Source organism: Stomoxys calcitrans, chromosome 2 (genome assembly GCF_963082655.1).
Source record: "Stomoxys calcitrans chromosome 2, idStoCalc2.1, whole genome shotgun sequence".
Classification (NCBI taxonomy): Eukaryota; Metazoa; Arthropoda; class Insecta; order Diptera; family Muscidae; genus Stomoxys; species Stomoxys calcitrans.
In genome coordinates, this window is record NC_081553.1 from 196,090,558 (window position 1) to 196,111,210 (window position 20,653).

The following is a 20,653-nucleotide window of genomic DNA, read 5'->3' on the forward strand; positions in this document are numbered from 1 at the left end:
CTACTCTGCGAATAACAACATGGAACTGTAATGGCTTAGTGAGCCGCATTAATGAAATAGAATATTTTCTCAACGACCACAAAATTGATATATTATTAATCTCAGAAAGCCATCTGACTAGACATACACATGTCAGTGTCAAAGGGTACATGATTTATAATGCAGTTCATCCTTCCCAAAGACCGAGAGGAGGAGCCTCAATAATAATCAAAAATAATATTGAACACCAAGAAGAAGAGAAAATAGAGAATGAAATGTTTCAAATTGCATGTGTATCAGTGAGCTTAAAAAATAATAAGACCTTTAAAATATGTGCTATCTATTCACCTCCAAGGCATAACATTAAAAGCGAACACTACATTGAAGTTTTAAAAGGTTTTCAAAATCACTTTATATTAGGAGGAGATTTCAATGCTAAAAACAAACTCTGGGGTTCTAGATTAACTACACCCAAAGGACACCAACTTCACAAAGCATGCAGAGCTCTAAAATGTGAGATATATTCAGGAAACGAGCCTACGTATTGGCCATCGAATGAGCAACGTATTCCAGATTTAATTGATTTTTTTGTTACTAAAAATATACCTAAAAACTTTATTTACATTGAGAACACAGCTGCATTATCATCATCGGATCATTCTGCAGTGATAATGACCGTCAGTGATAATTTTATCGAAAAAGAAACTCCAAGTTTTCTCTCGAATAATCGTACTAACTGGCAATTTTTCAAATATATATTGTCTGAGAAAATTGAACTAAAGATTCCCCTTAGAACCAAAGATCAAATTGATGAAGAGTTGACAAGCTTCATCAACGCAATACAAACGTCTGCATGGGAAAGTACTCCTACTACAAGTCATACCAACACTACTGGCACATATCCGAAGGAAATTAGAGACCTTTTATCGAAGAAAAGAAAAGCTAGGAAGAAATGGCAAAGAGAAAGAACAATCGAAAATAAAAGAACATTGAACAGGCTTGTTAATGAACTCAAACGCATCACACAGGAGTCAAAAAATAAGGCTATGTCTAGATACTTAGGAAACCTAACAGCAACCAAAGAAACCAACTACAATCTATGGAAGGCCACGCGGCAATTAAATCAAGCTTCCCCAACCATTCCACCACTTAAAAATGTAGATGGATCATGGGTAAAAAAAGCTGAAGAAAAAGTAGATTTGTTTGCAAATTATTTTAGCAACATATTTAAACCACTTGAATGTAGGTCTGACAATGAAGAAACTTATAAATTAGAAAAATGTGACAACCAAGTCATTAAACCAGCTACAATTAAAGAGCTAGAAAATCTCATCGCCAAAGATCTGAGCGCTAAGAAATCTCCAGGTTATGACTTAATAACAACCAAAATTCTTAAAAAGCTTCCACATATAGCTGTTAAAAAGCTTTTATTTATAATAAATGCATGTTTTCGTCTGCGACATGTTCCATTAGAATGGAAAGTTGCAGAAGTTATCGTAATCAAGAAACCTGGAAAACCTGATCATGAAATAACATCATACCGTCCGATATCGCTACTACCGGTTATGTCAAAGATATTTGAAAAGTTGCTATTAAAAAGATTGCGTCCCTTATTAACAAGTAGGCTTCTCATACCTGACCATCAGTTTGGATTCCGAAATAATCATTCAACTATACAACAAGTTCACCGAATAGTTGATATAGCCGAAAGAGCCATTGAAAATAAACTCGTCTGCTCTGCCGTGTTTTTAGACGTGGGACAAGCATTTGACAAAGTTTGGCACCAAGGGCTCTTAACCAAACTTCATAACGATCTCCCAAAGGAATTTTATGAAATCTTGGAATCATACTTAACCAACAGACACTTTCGAGTAAAAATAGAAAATAATTATTCAAAACTGAAACCAATAAAGGCTGGAGTACCTCAGGGGAGTGTCCTAGGCCCTGTTTTATACCTTCTTTACACCAGAGATATACCAAACCCGCCTGATGCAACAATTGCAACATTTGCCGATGACACTGCAATTCTTACGACTGCCAATAGTGAAATTGAAGCTACAAATAAACTTCAAGCAGCTCTGTCGGACATTTTACTTTGGATAAACAAATGGAGGATGAATCTAAATGAAAACAAGTCAATCCACATACTTTTCACAAACAAAGAGCTTCGTTATTTACCATTATATCTAAATGGTAAAGTAATACCATTCGCAAACACAGCAAAATATTTGGGAATGACCCTAGACACTAAAATTAAATGGAAAGAGCACGTGAAGAAAAAAAATAAGGAAATAAAAATAAAATTCTCAGAGCTGTACTGGATGCTAGTGGACAATAGAATATCGATTCAAAACAAACTTCTTTTGTATAATCAAATGATTAAACCAATATGGACCTACGGAATACAACTTTGGGGTTGCGCTGCCAAGAATGAAGTAGAAAAGATTCAAAAAACCCAAAATTTAATCCTTCGTACCATTGCTAATGCACCTTGGTACATACGAAACACCGATCTGCACAGAGACTTGGGAGTGAGGACAATATCAGAGGAAATATCCATTCACGCCCTGAAACATGCGAACAAGTTACATAGTCACGTTAACTCTGACTTAAATAATATTGTTCGAAACTATCCAGCCACCAGAAGACTTCAAAGAACTATACCAATGGATCTAGTCCCTTAAGAGGCCCTAAATCCCAAGAACTAGGATGTAGTTACTGAACTATTTCCACAAAATGAATTCGAACTAGGCTAAATTCTCTAGTTTGTATTATTTATCTATACGCTATCTTAAAATTACTAGATGAGTGTAACTCAGTTGTAATGAAAATAAATAAAAAATAAAAAAAAAAAAATCACTTGCCACACTGATTTTACATAAGTGAGGACTGTCCCGTCATAATTCCAATAGCTATACTGACCTCCTTCTTACTTCCTTTCAGTAATATCGTCGTCTTTACACGATCTGGATCCCCCACGCTACTCTTAACTCGGACTGCGTCGACCCGAAAGGTTTCGGGTTAACCAAGTTTATTGACGGCAGTCCTCTGACCTTCGCTTACCTTCACATAAAAATGTGAAATTTGTATGCATACAGTGTAAAATCGCTTCATGTTAAAACCCTTCCTTAGAAATTTTAGTGCTCAAAAATTTTATTAACTTGTGTTTTTAAACTTAAAACATATTCAAACCTTCTTTTCAAATTTCTGGAAATTGCTAATTTTTCCATAAACATTCCATTAAGGAAAAGGGGCAAACTTCTCACATATCAATGAGTGCTGTCCGAGGTTTTAAGCTCAACCATAAGGGACCTACTTTTATAGCCGAGTCCGAAGGGTGTGCCGCAGTGGACACTTCTTCAGGGAGAAGTTTTTACATGGCATAGTACCTCACAAATGTCGCCAGCATTAGGAGGAGGATGACAACGGCTGAAAATTTTTTTCTGATGTTTTCACCAGGATTCGAACCCAGGCGTTCAGACGGATATGTTAACCTCCCTTTCCAAACTATTATTGCCATCTGTATGTCACCAGTACACCTTACACTAGTTTCACTTCTTACAGTGCTGCGAGAATCTACAATCCGTCGAGGAGTATTCGGCCCAAATTGTGTCCATGGTTACTTATAAGAATAGGCAACACATTATAGGCGTTTAAAGTAGAATATTTTCTATAAAAAAACTTTAATTGGAAGATATATTTAAGTTCACTTAACAGATTTACGTTTTAATGTTCATTGGACTGCTGAAATATCTTTAAAAACCATGTCTCAAATATTTGTACAAATTGCCGGTTAGGTTATTTTTATTCCTTTTCCAAGATATCTTACGCTACATTTTTCAACTCCAATAAAAATGAAAAATTTCTTTTGCCTATCCTAAAACAATAAACCGAAAAAATTCTAAAACCTACTACAACCAACAAATCTCAAATCTTTAGCGAATTGGAGTCATATGATCAACAGCAAATTTACGAAGATTACTACGCTATGCCTCCGCCACAAAATCCACCTCCAAGATCTAGATCTGTGCCACGTTATCCGCATGAAAGACCACCACATGTGCAAGATCCCAATTATTATAGTTATGGAGGCGGCCAGTTACCACCACCTTTGCCGCCATCTCATCCTCACCATCAGCATCAGCAACAACAACAACAACAACATCCTCAACAACAGTATTACAATGAAAACGACATGCCACCACCTTTGCCACATAAAATCAAAAAGAAATCAGTTTTGAAAAGTCCTCTTACAGCGCTAAAAAATGCTTTTATGAAAAGTACACGTCCTTTAAGGCGTATTAATAGTCTGGTTGATCCAGACCGTAAACCCAGTAAATCAGCTTTGAAAAGGCAAAACTCCATGCTAGAGAGGGGCATGCAAAGACCCTACTACCCCGATGAGTATCCCACCTATCCGGCGGGTTTTGATGATCGCTACTATGGAGGGCGTGGCAGAAGTGTACCAGCCAGTGCCATGAGAGGAGGAGGTGGAGGAGCTGGTAGGGAGCAACAGTATTATGATCAACTTCCACCAAATGCCTATGGCTATCCCTCACCGGATGTCATGAATAGCACCTATCAAAATTTGGGCGAAGAAGACATTTATGGGCACATGGGCACAGTACCAGGCCGAGAACAACGCCTAGCAAGAGAACATCCTCCCTACGATCCTTATGGCTTTTCAGATCAGGATGATATTTATGCCAATAGAGCTTGCATAGATTTAGAGAGAAGGCATATGGAGGCTGCCCAAAATCGCAATGGCAAACGAATAGTGAGACGCCATAGTACCACCACAGCAGATCGCGCTCATGGACGCAGACCTCATGCAGCTATGGCCGCAAGTCCCCAGACAAACAGTTATGAACAGGATGATATCTATCAAAGTAAACAGGGAGCCTATATGCTGGACAATCAGCGCAGGGCTCCCAACTCTGAAGTCATGGCTCGCCGCAGATTCTATCCGGGAGCGGCCAATGAGCAGGCGGAAATCCATGAACCTGTTTATCAGTCGCGTCGCGAAATGCAACGTGAAATGCAAAGGAATCATTTGTATCAAACTAAAAAGGAAATGCAAGATCGCATATCTCAGGGCAAGCGGGAAATGGAGAGGGAGTTCAGTCCCCAAAGTGGTAGCCAATCGGAAAAAGATGATAAGTCTGAAAAAGAACCCATCTATCAGTCGCGCCGAGACATGGTTAAAGAGAGTGCCTTGAAAACACGAGCCCAATTAAGGGATCAGATATACCAGACTAGGCGAGAAGCTTTGGACAGCATGGCGGAGCCATCGTATATCTCCAAAAGGGACATGGGAAGACCAGAGCCCATTTATGAGACAAAAGAGGAGAGTATTTTACAATCACGAGAAAATGAAACGGATGAAAAGAAAGAGAGCAAAACAGAAATTAATACCCAGGCAGAAATTAATCATGAAGGGGGAGCAGCAGGTTCAGATCGTTTAAGTCCCAGCGATTTGCAAAAATCTTCCGACACTGTCATTGAAATGTCAGCTGCAGAGAAGAGTGCTCCCTTGGCTCAGAACGATGAAGATGATTTGGAAATGGGCGGGGTCTCCAAAGATTTCGATAGAACCGACATGCATACCATCATAGAGAACAAACACAATCAGGGTATGTTGGAGCAAACCGACATGGAGGCAAATGAGACGAATGACACCCAGGATATATCCGATGATGTTTTTGAAATACCTCAAGCGGTTTCATCCCCATTGGTAGTGGAAGGCCCTCCCATAGAACCATTGGAGCCACCCAAACCCACATTGCCTCTAACGCCACGATCTTCGAGAGCCCCATTTCATATATCGAATATTCTGAAGAGAACTGGGCCACCGCCTCTGAAGAAATTAAGCGACAGCCGAACATCTATAGAAACCCATTACACCTCCCAGGCCAGTTTGCCAGTGGGTCCACCTAATGCCACCAGTACACCTTACACCAGTAACATGTCCCTGCCCATTGCTGGACCAGTGCCCACCTCGGCACCAGCAGCGGCCAGCTTACCTGGCAAAGGTTCATTTCCCACTGTGCCGAGAGAACCTTCCACCTGTCGTGGCATATTCGACTCAAATGGCGGCACTTTGGCCGATAATGTATGGAATGTTTCATTGCATATACCACCGGGAGCCATAGCTCCGGGAGTTCGGCAAGAAATCTATTTCACCGTTAGCGATCCACGTATGGGTCAAGCTGTTGGTGGCCCACCATTGGATATGGAAAATGGTTTGTTCTAATTCTGCTCTACTACCTCACCTATAAACATTGTGACTTTCTAGCAATTTTCTTCCGTTTTTTTTTTTTTGTTTTTGTTAAATTTTAAATTATTATTTTTTTTATGTTTCTAAAAATAATTGTTTTTTGTTTTGTAAATTTTTATGAAAAGAAAGATATTTTGTCGTTTTTTTATTGTTTATTTTGCATACCATTTGATATAATTTCTTATATTTTCCTCTCTGTTTAGATATTAACATTTATATAGGGCATGCTCCTTGTGGTGTATTGTTCTATTTATGATACAAAATTATATAACATTATATAACACTTGTGTTATGTCTTAAGAAATTTGCATGCATAATATTAAGCTAATATTTTACTAACCTTCTTCGTTTTGTTTACATTGCCGCACGTATAATTTTTTTTAATCGAATATTTAATCCCTTATTTACCAGTCATGCATTTTCGTATCCAGAGGTACCGCGGTATTTCATTTTCTTTAGCTTAGGTTAAATTAGTACCCCCAAAGCAAGGAGGACCATTATTGGACTATTGTTATGCCCTAGGGGAAAGAAGGAACTTGTGCTCTCAAGCAGGACTGCGGAGTCTGACCCTCGAATTTCGACCCCCGGTCGGGGCCTAACTCGAAGAATGCAGTTCGGAGTTGTGGTAAGCGTGCTCACTTCCGAACCAAACTCCGACTCCGGCTCAATAATCGGTTTCCGACTTTGACTCCGGCTTCAAATCCTCGACTCAGCAGCCCTGCTCGCAAGATCATACACAAAAATACTAAATAAGAAAGTAGAGAGTCCACGCTTGTCGCTAAATTTAGTTGAAGGGCACAATTTTATCATACATACCAAAGTTCTGTCAGACCAGCAAAAATTGAAGCTCCTAGCAACCGAACAAGGATAATCAGGTTATAAACTGATTTGGACCGTACTTGGCACAGTTATTGAAAGTCGTAACAGAACATCGCATGCAAAATTTCAGCCAAATCGGACAAAAATTGGGGCTTGTAAGGACTTAATAAGTTAAATCGGCAGATCGGTTTATATGGGAGCTATACCAGGCTAAGACCTATTTGCACTTTACATAGTATAGTTGTTGAAAGCCATAACAGAACACAGCATGCAAAATGTCAGTCTAATCGGGCAAACATTGCGGCTTGTAAGGGCCTAAGAAATTAAATCGGGGGATCGGTTTACATGGGAGCTATATCAGGTAATATTCCGATGTTGACCGTACTTGGCACAGTTGTTACACCGTATGCAAAATTTCAGCCAAATCGGAAATTGTGGCTTCCAGTGGCTCAAGAAGTCAAATTGGGAGATAGGTTTATATGGGAGTTACATTAAAATCTGAACAGATATGGCCCATTTGCAATCACTAACGACCTACATCCGTGTAAAACGCACTGCTACAACAACAATAACCTACATCAATAGTATGTATCTGTGAAAAATTTCAAGCGGCTAGCTTTACGCATTCGACCGCTATTGTGATTTCGACAGACGGACATGAAGAAACTGTCACCGATGAGCGTATGGTCCAGTCGGCCAATTCAGGGTTCTACAGAACTACAGAACAGGAATCAGTGTCTGAAATGAATTCAGGCACAGAAACAGATGTTTACCCATTATTCTGTGTCTTCTCACAATTGTGGATCTGTGACATAGAAGGTGCTTGACCGTCTCCAACATCTCCTCGTCAACGCATACCCTGCAGAAGGGCGCCTTTTCTTGTCTTCATCGCGACGTTAAAGTCCTGACGTTGCAATGACCAATCAGGATTCCTATTAGCAGTCCAAAGTCGTGCTTCTTCAGCCCCAGGATAAGCGATGTCCAGTTTCGGGAAATATTCGGCCACAGGGTCAAGGCCATCCTTGAACCCAAGGCGTCAGTCCACGTCCCATTCGCTCGGCCGTGATAAAAAAGTCCACCCTACCAAGAAGATCGCTCAGGGGAGGGCACACAGATTCAGGAGTACGATCCGCGCTTATCAGAGATCCATACCAAAGAACTGCATGAGACCTAAAGTTTGGAACTCAATAGCCAGGTGGTCTGATCTCAAAGAAATGGCGGATGCAATGGAAATGTCTGGCGAGCTGCTGTACCTCCACGTAATTCTAGTGGGGGTATCCTCATTCACCGTGCCAAACGTGGAGCCTTCAATCTGCTCTGCCAAAGCTATGCCCCGCTAGTCGTTATCTATGGGAGAATGCCACGAAATGTGATGCGCATTAAAGTCTCCTTGTTTGTAACTACTCGAAATATTCGTCTGAGACCCCATAAAGTATATATATTCTTGATCGTCGTGAAATTTTATGTCGATCTAGCCATGTCCGTCCGTCTGTCCGTCCGTCCGTCTGTCTGTCGAAAGCACGCTAACTTCCGAAGGAGTAAAGCTAGCCGCTTGAAATTTTGCACAAATACTTCTTATTAGTGTAGGTCGGTTGATATTGTAAATGGGCCATATCGGTCCATGTTTTGATATAGCTGCCATATAAACCGATCTTGGGTCTTGACTTCTTGAGCCTCTAGAGTGCGCAATTCTTATCCGATTGGAATGAATTTTTGCACGACGTGTTTTGTTATGATATCCAACAACTGCGCCAAGTATAGTTCAAATCGGTCCATAACCTGATATAGCTGCCATATAAACCGATCTGGGGTCTTGACTTCTTGAGCCTCTAGCGTGCGCAATTCTTACCGATCAGAATGAAATTTTGCACGTCGTGTTTTGTTATTATATCCAACAACTGTGCCAAGTATGGTTCAAATCGGTCCATAACCTGATATAGCTGCCATATAAACCGATCTTGGGTCTTGACTTCTTGAGCCTCTAGAGTGCGCAATTCTTATCCGATCAGAATGAAATTGTGCACGACGTGTTTTGTTATGATATCCAACAACTGTGCTAAGTATGGTTCAAATCGGCCCATAACCTGATATAGCTGCCATATAAACCGATCTGGGGTCTTGACTTCTTGAGCCTCTAGCGTGCACAATTCTTATCCGAATGGAATGGAATTTCGCACGACGTGTTTTGTTATGATACCCAACAACTGTGCCAAGTATGGTTTAAATCGGTTCATAACCTGATATAGCTGCCATATAAACCGATCTTGGGTCTTGACTTCTTGAGCCTCTAGAGGGCACAATTCTTATCCGATTTGAATGAATTTTTGCATATCCAACAACTGTGCCAAGTATGGTTGAAATCGGTCGATAACCTGATATAGCTGTCATATAAACAGATCTGGGGATTTGACTTCTTGAGCTTTTAGAGGGCGCAATTCCTATCCGATTTGGCTGAAATTTTGCATGACGTATTTTATTTTTACTTTCAACAACTGTGTCAAATAAGGTTCAAATCGGTTCATAACCTGATATAGCTGCCATATAAACCGATCTGGGATCTTGACTTCTTGACCCCTAGAGGTCGCAATTATTATCCGATATGCCTGAAATTTTGTACGACGGATCCTCTCATGACCATCAACAAACGTTCTATAGCCCGATACAGATCCCATATAAATCGTTCTCTCTATTTTACTTCGTGAGCCCCAATGGGCGCAATTCTTATACGAATTGGCTGAAATTTTACACAGGTCTCCAACATATAATTTAATTGTGGTCCGAACCGGACCATATCTTGATATCGTTTTAATAGCAGAGCAACTCTTTTCTTATATCCTTTTTTGCCTAAGAAGAGATGCCGGGAAAAGAACTCGACAAATGCGATCCATGGTGGAGGGTATATAAGATTCGGCCTGACCGAACTTAGCACGCTTTTACTTGTTTTCACTTATTTTTTTCCCATCCCACTGTGCGTTGGAGCATTTCCTGACTCATCGCGGCTAACAGTCTCTGGCACTTAGGTGGGGACAGAATACTGGACTTCAACCAACTATAAGATTTTGTTATAGGACGCATTCATTGTTGCAAAAACATTTGATATTCTCGGGTGAAACAGCAAGCAAAAGTTTGTTAAAATAGCAGGCATTACTGTACAGCAAAATTTTATGTTTGTTGCATAATGACAAATGTTTTTGAGTGTATGAAAATGGTCCACCCTGTAGGCCTCGACATTAGAATTTTAACATACATGTTACTCGTATTTCGATAAGTAAAGATTTTTATACCCTACACCACCGCTGTGGTACAGGGGATTATAGATTTGTGCAATTGTTTGCAACGCTAAGAAGGGGAAAAGCTACACCTACCGATAAGTATACTGATTGGCTTAGAATCCTGATTCGATTTAGCTATGTCCGTCTGTCTGTATTTCCATGTATTCTTGTAATCAAGGTACATGTCGCATTTGTTTTCCGATTTTCACAAAATTTTGCATAAGTGTCTTTTTTGGTCCAAGGACGAGCGCTATTGATTTTGAAAAAAATCGGTCCAGCTTTACATAAAGGTCCCATATATATCTTTCATCCGATGTAACCTTTTAAAGCTGTAGAAGCCACAACTTTGGTCCGATCTTTACCCCTATTGGCATGAGAAGTTTCGTGTGACGTCGTAATACATGTGCAAAATTTCGTCTAAATCGGTTCAGATTTGGATATAGCTCCCATATAACTTTCATCCGATTTGACCTATTAAGGCTGTAGAAGACACAATTCTGGATTTTTACCAAATTTGGCACGAAGTGCTTTTTGTGACGTCTCAATATGTGTGTAAAATTTCATCAGAATCGGATCTGATTTATATATAGCTCCCATATATATCTTACATCCGATATGCCCTTTTAAAGCTGGGAGAGCCACAATTTTGGTCCGATCTTTACCAAATTTAGCATGAGAAGTTTCGTGTGACGTCTTAATACATGTGCAAAATTTCATCTAAATCGGTTCAGTTTTGGATACAGCTTCCATATAACTTTCATCCGATTTGACCTATTGAGGCTGTAGAAGACAAAACTTTCGTCCGATCATTACCAAATTTGGCACGAAGTGCTTTTCGTGACGTCCCAATATGTGTGCAAAATTTCATCAGAATCGGATCAGATTTATATATAGCTCCCATATATATCGTTCATCCGATATGCCCTTTTAAAGCTGTAGGAGCCACAATGTTGGTTCGATCTTTACCAAATTTCGGTTCAGATTTGGATATTGCTCCCATATAACTTTCATCCGACTTGACCTATTAAGGCTGTAGACGACACTCTTTGGCACGAAATGCTTTTTTTGACGTCCTAGTATGTGTGCGAAATTTCATCAGAATCGGATCAGTACTATATATAGCTCTCATATATATCTTTCATCCGATATGGTCTTTTAAGGCTGTAGAAGGCACAATTTTTGTCCGATCTTTACCAAGTTTGGCACGAAGTGCTTTTTTAACGTCCTAGTATGTGTGCGAAATTTCATTAGAATCGGATCAGATCCATATATAGCTCACATATATATCTTTCATCCGATATGCCCTTTTAAAGCTGTAATAGCAACAATTTTGGTCCCAACTTTATGTTTTATTTGACGTCGCACTACATGTAAACATTTTTTATCAAAATCTAACCACATTTAGGTAAAAATTCTATATATATATTTTATGTGTTTTCACTTTTTCATGACACGCAATACTGGTGCAAAATTTCATCAAAATCGAATCAGATTTAGATAAAACTCCCATATATATCTTTTATGCGTTTTGATTTTTAAGGTTGTAGAAGCCACAATTTTCGTACCATCACAAGAAATTCGTACAAGGTTCTTCTACTCGATATTTCAATAGGTATGCAAAATTAAAGGCTGACTAGATTTTGAAATAATTGCTATATTAAAAGTATTACGTAGACTCTCTGGTGTGCGGTATCATATAGTCGGCACCGCCCGACTTTTGCCTTTTCTTGCATACTGTGTGTATAATGTTTTACTATCATCGCATGTTTAAATGTTTCCAAAAAATTTTTATATTTCAACTTTTTTAATACTTTACTTACACCTTATAAACAACACACACAAAACTTTTTTATTACACATAACACTCTTATTTTGCATTAAATATTTATGTCTATATAAATCAACCTAAATTATATTTTTAAATAATATTTTTATTTCTCCCCCTTTCTTAGGTGAAACCATGCTCTCACCTCTTGTAATGTGCGGACCCCAAGGTCTGGAATTTCTAACACCTGTTACCCTTAATATACCCCACTGTGCGGGAAAGACAACATCTTTGGGTCTGGCCTTAAAGGCAACGGATAGTGAAAAAAATATTCATACCGAATGGGATAACATCGATTTACCAAGTAATGCGGCAGCCCATACAGTATCTGTAAAAGTAGATCATTTCTAAGGAAGTCTAAGGAACCCCCTCCCATGCGAAATTACAAAAGAATTAAACGAAACATATATAAGTTATTTTTGTTTTTAAGTTATTTACCCATGCATAAAAAACATAATTATTGTATTATTCGAATGTACATAGACCATATATTAGAATATCGTATCAACTATGTTTAATGATTATTACTATTATTTTTTAAAACAAATTGTTTTATAGTTTTAAAGACAAAATAATCTATTGCTAAATGGAAAATGAACTGGACAAAGAAAGTTCTTTTTGAAGGAATGTTACTTAGACCTTTAGCTTTAAAGGGTCATTGAGGAACTCTTTTTTCAAAAAGGAACTAAGAGAATTTTTATTTAACTTAACTCAACATATAACGAACGACTTTCAAATCTTGACATCATACAAACATTTGAAACGAAACAACATTTATTAAACGCAGAGAAAGTTCGAAGCAATCCCTCGAATATATAGAAAAGTCCTATTACATATAGCATGTATTTTGTAAATATTTTTATTATTGAAATATTCGTATATACATATTTTTTTTTTTGTTTTTATAGTTAAACTCTTAAAACATTTGGAATGAAACAAAAAGAATTAAACTGCAAATATTTAAGTTCCATTCACTGTTTCTTAATTTTAAGCATTTTAAATGTTTAATGTATTTGTGTACATCTATGTATGTTTATTTAGTTCCATTTGCACTTGTATTTTTTATAATTACTATTATTATTATTTGATGATGATTGTATATGCTTTAAATATTTTTAAACTCGAATTACTATGCTGTTTACTCAAAAAAAAAAAAAAAACGAAATAAAAATATTGAAATGACTAATTATAAGCATTAAAAATTCAGAATGTAATGTCGTCATATTAAATTTTATTGTAAAACAATCTCGAATGAAAGAATGATAAAAACTAATGATGAATAACCGTTGTAATACGAGTAACCATTAATTATTCTATTTACCACATAACTACACACATAATGTTTTTTCACATTTATACACATTTACATGCGAATACATACATACATGCCCCCACTTCAGACATAATAATAAATAAATCAATAAAATACATGGAAAAGCTTCAATAAAAAATATATAAAAATTAAAAAAAAAAAAAAATATCAATATTTACTAAATTTCGTGTTTTGTTTCACTGTCAAACATCTGCAGTTTGGTCTATAACTTTACCATGAATCGTCTTACAAACGAACAACGCTTGCAAATTATTGAATTTTTATTATCAAAATGAGTGCTCTATTAAGAAAGTTCATCGAGCGTTTCTTGCATCCATCAACGAAGCTCATTTTCGGCTCAATGAGTACGTTAAATAAGCAGAATTGCCAATTTTAGAGTGAAGATCTGCCAAAAGCATTGCAAGAGCTACCAAAGCATTCAGAAAAAGTCGCAGTTTGGTTAGGTTTATGGGCTGATGGCATCGTTGGACCGTACTTCTTCAAAGATGATGAAGCGTAACGTAACTGTGAATGATGAGCGCTACCGTGAGATGATATCCAACTTTTTTTTTGCCCAAAATGCAAGAGCTTAACTTGCATTAAATGTGGTTTCAACAAGACGCTGCCACATTCCACATAGCACGCGTAACTAGAGATGATTTTCTACCGGGTAAATACCCAATGCAGCCATTGATTTGTGAGAAGTTTGCCCCTGTTCCCTAGTGGAATGTTCATCTGCCAAATTTGCATTTGCAAATACCCAATGCTTGGGTATTTATCCAATAAATACCCAATGCTTGTGATACCGCAGGAACAGAAGAAGGATGATGCCTTCTAGTTCCTACCGTTGAACCATCCACATCGCTTTAAAAAGCCAAATAACTTTCTGATGTTGACATCAGAAAGGAAATGAGAACCTAAAATGGAACTCTTTCTGACTTCCAGTGCGGGATACACCCACGTCAGAGGTTCTATAGTCTCCTTTTACCCGACGCCATCAGCTTTTGCAGAAGTCGTAACTTGCAAACTTCAGCCTATCAGCGCGTTTTCCGATCACCTAAGAGTTGTTGTTGTAACCATATTTACATGTGGAGGTGACGATCCTCGTCTAGCTCTTATAGGTGAGCAAGGTAAGGTTTAAGTGGCAGTCTGCCATCACACTCACTAAGGCGTTTTCGTCCAAGAGAAGGAAGATGCCTTCTAGTTCCTACCGTTAAACCATCCAGATCGCTTTAAAAAGCACAATAACTTGCGAATGTTCACATCCGCTAAATCAAACAGGTTCTCAAAGAAATGAAAACTCCTTCTAACTGCTAATGCGGGACACACACACAGAAGGTGTTTTATAATCTCTTCTTCCTCGATGTCCCTACAGCTTCTGCAAAAGTCGTTGCTGGCAACCTTTAATCAGTCAGCATGTTTTCCGATTAGACAATGAGCTGTCATGACGGACACAATGACTAAGACGTCTGTTCTAGCCAGGAACAGCAAAGCGTTAGATCTCTTTAAACTGTACTGTACTGTTAAACTCATGGATTCCTACCTGTAGGGAAGATTACAGACTGTCTCTGTTGATGGGAAAGCTCACGATTTCTGACTCTCACCCTCGGCGTATTCCAGGCTCAGTTTTGTGACCCATGCTTTTTTCACTCAATGTTAACGATACCTAGTGATTGTGATATCCATATTTACGCTGACGATATCCAATTTTGTTTTTCGAGTACTATGGCGAACATGACAACTTGCATCAGCAATACAAATGAGGCTTCGATAAGTGGCCTCCAACTTAATCCTAGGAAGCACTTTATTCGCACTCATTTATATAATATTTCTTCATAGAGTTTCTGTGGGAAATCTTATCTAAAAGGTCAAATTTTTTCGTGTGGCACTAGATGGTAACTTTACAGATTTATGGTGACCTAAAAACCCTAAATTTAGTGTTGCAAAGCATTGAGTTGGCATCCCTGTATTACAGCAAAAGAGACTTTCACAAAATCAACTCCACGTTGCGGGATTTTGATAAACAACCATGTGCTATAAATAGCAATGACCTAGAATACAATAAAGTAAGGCATTTGCAAAAATAGATTAGGGATAATAGAAAGCATAGAGGGCACTGTATTCGTTGGGATGGAACAAATTTCGGACTATTTTTATTAACGACATCTGGCATCCAAAAGGCGCCATGAAGTACGGTTTGCAAACCGTACATTCATTTAGGAAGGACTAGCTACATCTGTTATAAAGCTGAGAAGCATCTAAATGACTAAAAGTATGCACCAAAATCTTAATTTTAAAATCGAAAATGGGCTTAGACAGGCAATCAAAAATAATTAATGTTAGCGAATATTCCCAACCGTTTACAGGCGCCGCGATAGCTCGATTGGTTGCGGTCTCAGTAAGCAGTGGCTTAGTTGTGGGTTCGACTCCTGCGAAAGGTGAGAAATGACAACTTAGCAGTAAACAGCGCGAAAAGCAAAATGAGAGTTGGTAAAAAGTGGATTGCGAAGGAGGAAGAGGTTGAAGTGGTAGAGAGCGGATTAAGAGTGGTTCCAAGGGTGGTAGGTCAAAAGCGAAATCTCTTGCTTCATTTCATTAACATAACGAGGCTGCCATTTCAACAAGACAATAACAGCAATTTGAAACTCACGTAGATTTTTTTGCGTCATTTTTTTTGTCACGAATCTAACGGTGTCTGAAAATTTGTAAAGTTTGCCAAAATAGGGAAGTTACAGCAATTGCAAACTCAAGTTGGTTTTTTTGAATTTTTGGGATATGAATTATGCGATTTTGATGCAATACACTGAAGATTTCAAGGAAATGGGAAATAGTATTGATTCGTCCGGCACCACTACGGAAAGAGAATTTCTTCACGAATCCAACGGTGTCCTCAGAATGTTGAAGTTCGCAAAACTAACGAAGTTACAGCAATTTGAAACTCACGTAGATTTTTTTTGCGTTTTTTTGATATCAATTATGCGATTTTGAGCTTGTTTTTTGAAGAAAAAACATGGGAGTTGCGCAAAACCGATTTTTTTGCCATAATCTTCAATACTCTATACTCAACTCGAAAATTTTTTTCGCATCAAAAATTGAAAATTTTCATAAGGGGTTAGCCTTTGCTAAAAAAAATGCAAAAAAAATAAAATGTGAAATTTTAAGTAATTCTGTTTATTTTACGAATCGTCTTCGAATTTCGAACTGCGGAATGCTAGAAAATATTCGAAATTCGAAAAAATGAAGGAGTTACAGCGTAGTTGGCCTTGAAAACGACTTTGAATTTTTACGCCCAAAATAAATTGGTTTTTGCTATGTTTTCCATAGCAACCTTTACAGTATCGCTTCATGTAGCACCTCTACGGAAAGGGATCTTTGTCACGAATCTAACGGTGTCTGAAAATTTGTAAAGTTTGCCAAAATAGGGAAGTTACAGCAATTGCAAACTCAAGTTGGTTTTTTTGAATTTTTGGGATATGAATTATGCGATTTTGATGCAATACACTGAAGATTTCAAGGAAATGGGAAATAGTATTGATTCGTCCGGCACCACAACGGAAAGAGAATTTCTTCACGAATCCAACGGTGTCCTCAGAATGTTGAAGTTCGCAAAACTAACGAAGTTACAGCAATTTGAAACTCACGTAGATTTTTTTTGCGTTTTTTTGATATCAATTATGCGATTTTGAGCTTGTTTTTTGAAGAAAAAACATGGGAGTTGCGCAAAACCGATTTTTTTGCCATAATCTTCAATACTCTATACTCAACTCGAAAATTTTTTTCCCATCAAAAATTTAAAATTTTCATAAGGGGTTAGCCTTTGCTAAAAAAATGCAAAAAAAATAAAATGTGAAATTTTAAGTAATTCTGTTTATTTTACGAATCGTCTTCGAATTTCGAACTGCGGAATGCTAGAAAATATTCGAAATTCGAAAAAATGAAGGAGTTACAGCGTAGTTGGCCTTGAAAACGACTTTGAATTTTTACGCCCAAAATAAATTGGTTTTTGCTATGTTTTCCATAGCAACCTTTACAGTATCGCTTCATGTAGCACCTCTACGGAAAGGGATCTTTGTCACGAATCTAACGGTGTCTGAAAATTTGTAAAGTTTGCCAAAATAGGGAAGTTACAGCAATTGCAAACTCAAGTTGGTTTTTTTGAATTTTTGGGATATGAATTATGCGATTTTGATGCAATACACTGAAGATTTCAAGGAAATGGGAAATAGTATTGATTCGTCCGGCACCACTACGGAAAGAGAATTTCTTCACGAATCCAACGGTGTCCTCAGAATGTTGAAGTTCGCAAAACTAACGAAGTTACAGCAATTTGAAACTCACGTAGATTTTTTTTGCGTTTTTTTGATATCAATTATGCGATTTTGAGCTTGTTTTTTGAAGAAAAAACATGGGAGTTGCGCAAAACCGATTTTTTTGCCATAATCTTCAATACTCTATACTCAACTCGAAAATTTTTTTCGCATCAAAAATTGAAAATTTTCATAAGGGGTTAGCCTTTGCTAAAAAAATGCAAAAAAAATAAAATGTGAAATTTTAAGTAATTCTGTTTATTTTACGAATCGTCTTCGAATTTCGAACTGCGGAATGCTAGAAAATATTCGAAATTCGAAAAAATGAAGGAGTTACAGCGTAGTTGGCCTTGAAAACGACTTTGAATTTTTACGCCCAAAATAAATTGGTTTTTGCTATGTTTTCCATAGCAACCTTTACAGTATCGCTTCATGTAGCACCTCTACGGAAAGGGATCTTTGTCACGAATCTAACGGTGTCTGAAAATTTGTAAAGTTTGCCAAAATAGGGAAGTTACAGCAATTGCAAACTCAAGTTGGTTTTTTTGAATTTTTGGGATATGAATTATGCGATTTTGATGCAATACACTGAAGATTTCAAGGAAATGGGAAATAGTATTGATTCGTCCGGCACCACAACGGAAAGAGAATTTCTTCACGAATCCAACGGTGTCCTCAGAATGTTGAAGTTCGCAAAACTAACGAAGTTACAGCAATTTGAAACTCACGTAGATTTTTTTTGCGTTTTTTTGATATCAATTATGCGATTTTGAGCTTGTTTTTTGAAGAAAAAACATGGGAGTTGCGCAAAACCGATTTTTTTGCCATAATCTTCAATACTCTATACTCAACTCGAAAATTTTTTTCGCATCAAAAATTGAAAATTTTCATAAGGGGTTAGCCTTTGCTAAAAAAATGCAAAAAAAATAAAATGTGAAATTTTAAGTAATTCTGTTTATTTTACGAATCGTCTTCGAATTTCGAACTGCGGAATGCTAGAAAATATTCGAAATTCGAAAAAATGAAGGAGTTACAGCGTAGTTGGCCTTGAAAACGACTTTGAATTTTTACGCCCAAAATAAATTGGTTTTTGCTATGTTTTCCATAGCAACCTTTACAGTATCGCTTCATGTAGCACCTCTACGGAAAGGGATCTTTGTCACGAATCTAACGGTGTCTGAAAATTTGTAAAGTTTGCCAAAATAGGGAAGTTACAGCAATTGCAAACTCAAGTTGGTTTTTTTGAATTTTTGGGATATGAATTATGCGATTTTGATGCAATACACTGAAGATTTCAAGGAAATGGGAAATAGTATTGATTCGTCCGGCACCACAACGGAAAGAGAATTTCTTCACGAATCCAACGGTGTCCTCAGAATGTTGAAGTTCGCAAAACTAACGAAGTTACAGCAATTTGAAACTCACGTAGATTTTTTTTGCGTTTTTTTGATATCAATTATGCGATTTTGAGCTTGTTTTTTGAAGAAAAAACATGGGAGTTGCGCAAAACCGATTTTTTTGCCATAATCTTCAATACTCTATACTCAACTCGAAAATTTTTTTCGCATCAAAAATTGAAAATTTTCATAAGGGGTTAGCCTTTGCTAAAAAAATGCAAAAAAAATAAAATGTGAAATTTTAAGTAATTCTGTTTATTTTACGAATCGTCTTCGAATTTCGAACTGCGGAATGCTAGAAAATATTCGAAATTCGAAAAAATGAAGGAGTTACAGCGTAGTTGGCCTTGAAAACGACTTTGAATTTTTACGCCCAAAATAAATTGGTTTTTGCTATGTTTTCCATAGCAACCTTTACAGTATCGCTTCATGTAGCACCTCTACGGAAAGGGATCTTTGTCACGAATCTAACGGTGTCTGAAAATTTGTAAAGTTTGCCAAAATAGGGAAGTTACAGCAATTGCAAACTCAAGTTGGTTTTTTTGAATTTTTGGGATATGAATTATGCGATTTTGATGCAATACACTGAAGATTTCAAGGAAATGGGAAATAGTATTGATTCGTCCGGCACCACAACGGAAAGAGAATTTCTTCACGAATCCAACGGTGTCCTCAGAATGTTGAAGTTCGCAAAACTAACGAAGTTACAGCAATTTGAAACTCACGTAGATTTTTTTTGCGTTTTTTGATATCAATTATGCGATTTTGAGCTTGTTTTTTTGAAGAAAAAACATGGGAGTTGCGCAAAACCGATTTTTTTGCCATAATCTTCAATACTCTATACTCAACTCGAAAATTTTTTTCGCATCAAAAATTGAAAATTTTCATAAGGGGTTAGCCTTTGCTAAAAAAATGCAAAAAAAATAAAATGTGAAATTTTAAGTAATTCTGTTTATTTTACGAATCGTCTTCGAATTTCGAACTGCGGAATGCTAGAAAATATTCGAAATTCGAAAAAATGAAGGAGTTACAGCGTAGTTGGCCTTGAAAACGACTTTGAATTTTTACGCCCAAAATAAATTGGTTTTTGCTATGTTTTCCATAGCAACCTTTACAGTATCGCTTCATGTAGCACCTCTACGGAAAGGGATCTTTGTCACGAATCTAACGGTGTCTGAAAATTTGTAAAGTTTGCCAAAATAGGGAAGTTACAGCAATTGCAAACTCAAGTTGGTTTTTTTGAATTTTTGGGATATGAATTATGCGATTTTGATGCAATACACTGAAGATTTCAAGGAAATGGGAAATAGTATTGATTCGTCCGGCACCACTACGGAAAGAGAATTTCTTCACGAATCCAACGGTGTCCTCAGAATGTTGAAGTTCGCAAAACTAACGAAGTTACAGCAATTTGAAACTCACGTAGATTTTTTTTGCGTTTTTTTGATATCAATTATGCGATTTT

General features: G+C 37.4%; 1 protein-coding gene across 10 annotated transcripts in view; it reads left to right on the plus strand.

Moving 5' to 3' along the window:
* Positions 1 to 13,667, plus strand: part of LOC106086373 (tight junction protein ZO-1) — a 445,342-nt gene extending 431,675 nt beyond the window's left edge. For 9 of the 10 annotated variants that reach the window (XM_013251024.2, XM_013251022.2, XM_013251023.2 and 6 more), the window contains 2 exons: positions 3,919 to 6,221; positions 12,300 to 13,667. In XM_013251024.2, coding sequence (XP_013106478.2) covers positions 3,919 to 6,221; positions 12,300 to 12,523 — 2,527 coding nt within the window. In that variant the 3' untranslated portion in view covers positions 12,524 to 13,667. The remainder of the gene's footprint in view (positions 1 to 3,918; positions 6,222 to 12,299) is intronic. The other variant, XM_013251031.2, reaches the window with a different exon arrangement.
* The last annotated feature ends 6,986 nt before the right edge of the window (positions 13,668 to 20,653 follow it).